Source organism: Asparagus officinalis, chromosome 4, assembly GCF_001876935.1.
Source record: "Asparagus officinalis chromosome 4, Aspof.V1, whole genome shotgun sequence".
Classification (NCBI taxonomy): domain Eukaryota; kingdom Viridiplantae; phylum Streptophyta; class Magnoliopsida; order Asparagales; family Asparagaceae; genus Asparagus; species Asparagus officinalis.
In genome coordinates this window covers 39,676,392-39,682,556 of record NC_033797.1, presented here as the reverse complement: position 1 = coordinate 39,682,556, position 6,165 = coordinate 39,676,392, and the positions used below count along the sequence as shown (strand labels likewise).

Sequence of the window (6,165 nt, the reverse complement as noted above, 5' to 3'; positions counted from 1 at the left end):
CCGCAACCAAGCTTCATCTCTGCAACTAGCACCGATGCAACCACCCACAGCAACTCCCGTTATCGTTGCTGCAACCTTACCCATCGCTATTCCTTTGACCAACCAAGCTCACCTGGACTAGACACTAGCAACGCTGCAAATCACCCTTGCACACCTTAGGTGTGACCTATACGCTATCGCCCATTACTCAAACACTGTCTCGCGAAGCACATCCTACTATTGCCCTCGCCGCTAGGCTACGCCACTACAACAACCCAATCCTACTCTCCATCCACCAACAGCCTAGATACGGTCACTGCGCCTCCTCTCACAACCACAGGTCCGCCTTCTTAGGACAATCATGTCTGATCGTCGACCACCCGTTGCAACCTCCTACCCTCTGCCCTTTCACAACCGAAGTCATCCACAACTTACAGTCAGTGCTATTGTGCCCTGCTCTTTCACTGATGGCTGCCACTGGCTCCTTTGTGACTCCACCAAAAACGACAACCACAACCATCGTCACCCTTGATGGATGCTCAATGCCCATCAATGATGTTGAACATAAGGTCCTCAATGGCACGCTCGAGAGACATCTCATGGCGACACTCCCACCATCAACTACATGTAGCTACAACGCGTAGTGTCCTCTGTCCACCTTCAACATACAACCTCCACTCGCGTCTCTTCCACATCCTCAAGAGATGGCCGCCAGTTCCGACTTTATCAAAACTCCCAGTGGACAGCCTCCATCTCATCGCCTGCAAATCCTACAACTAATGTGCTCATATTCAATCACCTCTCCCATGTACACAACCATCTACGCAAGATTGGCTCATCTTACCCAAACTCTCAGTTCTCTATATGCCGTGAGTTTGACGAGGGGATAAATACCATAGTATATATTATATTGATATCCTATCCACTATATCAAGTAGCATATAATCATGTATTATGTAGTATATCATTTTCTTATTTTCTCCTTTATTTTTCTGTTTTTATTGAGACCTTCCACCTTATATCAAGTAAGATATATATATATTTATATATATATATATATTATATAATATATATATAGTTTATATATATATATATATATATATATTATATATATAATATATGAATTAATGCGTATCCTTGTCATAGAGCAGGGATATTCCTCCTTGAGCGTCTCTAAAATCACATGATGAGCGAAATTATGGATGTCGCTCCGAATTGAACTTGATCTACATATTCTAAAACCCCAAAACACAAGTTGGGGTGAATCTGTCGGTGTTTGACCCTCTCGAGCATGTGAAACGTTCTATTCATTCAAAAACCTTTAATTGATACGAGTGGATGAAGTCAACGACGACAGGTTCACCCCAAACTTGGTGTGTTAGGGTTTTAGAATATGTAGATCAGTTCAACGGAGCAGATCCACAATGTCGCTCAATCATGTGATTTAGAGAGCGTCAAGGAGGAATCCCCTCCTATAACAAAGATACCCATTAATTCTCTCTCTCTCTCTCTCTCTCTCTCTCTCTCTCTATATATATATATATATATATATATATATATATATATTATATAATATAATATTATATTATTATATATATTAATGGATATCCTTGTCATAGGAGGGATTTCCTCCTTGAGCTATGTGCACAATCCCCCCTCCTCATAAAGTAGGAGAGTGTATGAGTTGGGGGATTTGTGCCTACTTTATGAGGATGGTGGGGATTGTGCCACATAGGCGACAAGGAGGAAAATCCCCTCCTATGACAAGGATATAGTCTTCTTCTAAAGTTATCAATAGGAACCCTACTAGGGGACACCCGACACCTTTTTATTGCTTTAGAAGCATAAATGCAACAGCATTGTCAGAGCTTGAATCAAACTAACAATAAAAACCTGCACATATATAACCAAAAAAGTTTACTCAACTTATTCGCAATGTATATTATTACATTATTAAAATAGTACAGTAACAAGACTCAGATGTTCATATAAAGTTCCCTGAGATCAATACAGGTTTCTTTTTAGCCTCTGAGACACCCTTTTTCTGTGTATAAACACTCCCACAAATCTCAAATCGCACTAATGACAATTTGCAAACATGTTTGCTTACATGCTTGGCTTGACGTTGAGACGAGTTGCCAGCTTTTGACCGAGAGACCTGTCAGCCTGCAAACATTTATTGCCACAATAAGCAATCTTGCGACTCATTTTAAGATACTTAGATATTACTTGCACAAAATGGCGTCAATATCCTTTTACTAAGAAGGGAAAACTAACCTGATACCAATATGATATCCAGATGCTTCGGATCTCATGGGTAACTTTGGGGTCTGACAGTGCATCCACCATTCTGCAGATGAAACGCTCCTGCCTGGAGGGGAGAAATGAAATGCATTAAAGAAAGTTTTTGACAGTAAAGGGTAATGGGTATTTTGTAAAATGCTAGAGAACGGACCTGGCAGGATCAAAGGAGCGGTATCTCTCTCCAGGCTGCTTGAAGTTGTTTTCCTTGGCAATTATGACCTACATTCATCACGAGGTTGAAAAGAGTAAAAATTGTAGCTCTAACGGAAAGAATCATATTACTTACAGTTGTTATGATATGTACAAACGGGAATTGGAAATATTTTCATGTGACCCACATTTGATGAGCTAGCCTTTGAGAAGGCACGAAAGCTTAACATGGCTACAAAACAAGGCATGAATACTTATAGTAGTGTTTGATTTATTATTATTATTTATTTATTTACTTATTTTTTGCAATAAGAAAACAAGGCATTAAATGATTGTTAACATATCAATTGGGAAATGGGGAGGTCGTTAAAGGAAAGGGACGATACAAGACAAACATTGCTTTGTACCTGGCAAGCTAAATCTGTACCAGGCATTCATATACCCATTAGCATTTGCTTGGAGGTTTAAAATTTTGGCTCAAAGCAATGGTATTAGCCTATTGCAATCTCTCAGGGCGCTAGAAAAATGTTAAATACACATAATTATGCTGACACTTACCTTTTCACGTCTTCCGGTAAGGACACCAGGTGGTATTGGGAACCTCTCTGCATGACGAACAGGATCATATCTCGAAGGGAAATAGTTCACCTGTAGAAAATCATATTATATATGACAAAACATCCTCCTCATCCCTGTGCATGAAATTCATAAAACCATCGTGGTGATTGTTATGATGCGCACACTTGGGAGCATTAGCTGGGAGCATCAGGTAGTTTGGCCCAAGACGGTGCCTCTGAGTATCAGCATAGGAGAAAATCCTAGTCTGGAGCAGCTTATCATCCGAGTAGTAAATTCCTGGCACCACAATTGCCGGGCAGAATGCCAGTTGTTCATTCTCTGTGAAAAAGTTGTCTATGTTCTTGTTCAAGACCATGCGCCCAACAGGCTGAAGAGGAATGATATCCTCCGGCCATGTCTTTGTCACATCAAGTGGATCAAAATCAAACCTGTCTTCATGATCTGTGTCAATAGTCTGAATGAAAAGCTTCCACTCTGGATAGTTTCCTGCAGCAATCGACTCATAAAGATCCTTGGTGGCATGACTGTGGTTATTGCCTCCAACAGTCACAGCCTCATCCTCCAACAAACTCTTCACTCCACAGGTTGGTTTCCAGTGGAACTTAACATAATGAGACTTCCCTTCCTTATTGATGAGGGTGTATGTGTTGACACCAGAGCCATCCATGTGCCTGTAATCCTGTGGAACACCAATATCATCAAATAGGAAGGTGAACATGTGCAAGCTCTCGGGATGGTGTGAGAAGAAGTCCATGATCCTCCAATTCTCCTGGATGTGGGATTTTGGGTTTGGTTTGAGAGCATGCACCATGTCAGGGAACTTCATCCCATCACGGATGAAGAAGACAGGAAAGTTGTTCCCAACAAGATCAAAATTACCCTGAAGATAATGGAGAAAGCTAATGGTTACTTTAAAACTGTACTTAATTAAAGAAACTGTTACTTTAAAACTGTACTTAATTAAAGAAACTTCAACGTAGCAACAAACTTTAAGATACTAATTGAGATTAGAACTGAGAAGCAATAGTACCATATCAATAGGATGAACGAGAGAATTTCCTCATATGATATATGTTACCCATTAACCTCAAATCATAATAAATATCAATAAAGTTTGAAAATCTCTAACTATAGAGAAATGCTATGCCAACCAAACTAGTAAAGCATCAAAGTAAAGCATCAAGAGGAATATAGAACAAACTCGTTACCTCTCGGGTGTAGAATTTCACAGCAAAACCTCTTGGGTCTCTCAATGTTTCAGGACTCCCACGTTCATGAATGACAGTTGAGAAGCGAACAATAAGAGGGGTTTGTACCCCTGGAGCCCGAAGAAAATCAGCACAGGTGAGGTGAGAAACATCGTGAGTGACCTCAAAGAAGCCCTTGGCACTGGCACCCCTAGCATGAACAACACGCTCCGGAATGCGCTCCCTATCAAACTGCGCAAGCTTCTCAATGAGATGATAGTCTTCAAGGAGAATGGGTCCTGCAGACGTGAAATACAATTAACATCATTCAAACAAGTAAAAGTACTGATAAAAGAACATTGCACCAATTAATAGCTTTCAATTAGCCAAAGCTCCTAAGAAAAGACTCCTAGTTTTCACAATTACTTAAGGCTGAGAGCCTAACTGTTGAATTCAGTGCAAGCATGAATGTGTCAATCAATTTGAAACCCAAGGAATGATAGGAAGTTGATGTCAAGCATGAGAAGTTGGAGATTTTAAGCATTATAGCAAGAGATGACTAAACAACAAGCATCATTGAAAATCAAACAGCCGGAAAGCATTTGCTTTGATGGAAAAAGTCTTTATTGATACTTTTATTTCTACATGGAAATTGTTGTAAGAACTCACATACGTATAGGACAGTGGCACTAAGCTTTCTGTCATTTAGAGATCCAGAAGAGAACAGGAACTCCTTTGAATTGGATGCATTTCATCCTAAATCCTTGAGCTTATTATTGACAATTTACTACATGTGGTGCTCATGGTTTAAAATAATATGTTTACAGAAAACAAATCATTCATATGGTACCTTAGTTAAGCACCATATAAGTTGTTCACCTGGCTAATCATATAGAATTTAAGCTGAGTAATAATTCGACTAGTGTAGACTATATATAATGGATCCATTGGAGACTCAAGCTTGTGACTGGTGATTTTAACACATGGGTCACTCCATATTTTTGAGGACTCAAGATGGGCCACTAGACTGGTTTAAGTCTGATGTCAGCCTGTTGTCTACTTGATCAGCCAACTCTCAAAAAAGTACCCTGAGGTATTACCAAAGTTGAAAACCTGAGTTATATCAGTAGATTACAAGGAAATGCAAGACATCAAGTGCCCCTACCCTGACTACTACTATCAAGTATTGACAATGAGAGCATGATCCGGCTCAAACAAGAAAAAAACAACTAAACTCCGTTAACTTTTAGGACTTATGAAGTATGAATTAAATTCCAAACAAACCAGTAATCTAGTGTGCCATAATTACAATATACATCTTTATGGCTGTCACACAAATATACAAAGGGACCAGGAAGGACGCTGCTTTGGACTTCAATCCATCTGATCCATATTGACACCTTCAAGCTTAATGCCTCTAAGAAAACTGAAAAAGAATGATTACAGTGGAAAAACTAGAATTAAACTAAGGAAACAATTCCTTTTCTTGCCCTACTGGTGTAGTAAGTTGAGAGTATTAGCCTCAGTTGCCAAAATCAAAAGCAGGCTCGCCAGTTGCAGAACAAACTTTGGATTTCTATCAAATTAAATCATCTGAAGCATCAGAGCTGAGCTAGTGGGATCCAGCTTTAATTTGATCTGAATGCTAGATGCTTGGAAATCATAAGAAACTGGTTGGGCTAAAAAATAATAACAAACATATAGTACAGTTTATGCATGGTTGACAGTGTCATTACTAAAACCTATTGATGATTAAGGGTAGACCTGAGCTTGAAATTCTCTAACAAAAGACTTATCCAAGTTGACCAAATATTGAGGGTCCAGGCTTGAGGATAATTGAAACCTGAAACTCATTGTTGAGTGTATGCAGTAGACTGTTTAAACCATGGGCAGATGCATAGTGTATACTAAGGGTACAATTGCACCCTTAACAATCTACAAATTACATTTTAATGCCTCTTACAAT

The 6,165-nt window shown here is 39.4% G+C and overlaps 2 protein-coding genes across 4 annotated transcripts in view; one reads left to right on the top strand and one right to left on the bottom strand.

Moving 5' to 3' along the window:
• The window catches only part of LOC109837241, an 8,745-nt gene extending 6,032 nt beyond the window's left edge, over positions 1 to 2,713 (top strand). For all 3 annotated transcript variants that reach the window (XR_002246225.1, XR_002246223.1, XR_002246224.1), the window contains one exon: positions 2,279 to 2,713. The gene's annotated coding sequence lies outside the window, so the exon portion shown is untranslated. The remainder of the gene's footprint in view (positions 1 to 2,278) is intronic.
• LOC109837240 (catalase isozyme 1-like) overlaps positions 1,860 to 6,165 on the bottom strand; it is a 6,520-nt gene continuing 2,214 nt past the window's right edge. The window contains exons 3-8 of the mRNA XM_020405392.1: positions 4,221 to 4,498; positions 3,116 to 3,892; positions 2,992 to 3,081; positions 2,435 to 2,502; positions 2,257 to 2,350; positions 1,860 to 2,145 (exon numbers count right to left, since the gene is read on the bottom strand). Of these exons, the coding sequence (XP_020260981.1) occupies positions 2,086 to 2,145; positions 2,257 to 2,350; positions 2,435 to 2,502; positions 2,992 to 3,081; positions 3,116 to 3,892; positions 4,221 to 4,498 (1,367 nt within the window). The 3' untranslated portion in view covers positions 1,860 to 2,085. The remainder of the gene's footprint in view (positions 2,146 to 2,256; positions 2,351 to 2,434; positions 2,503 to 2,991; positions 3,082 to 3,115; positions 3,893 to 4,220; positions 4,499 to 6,165) is intronic.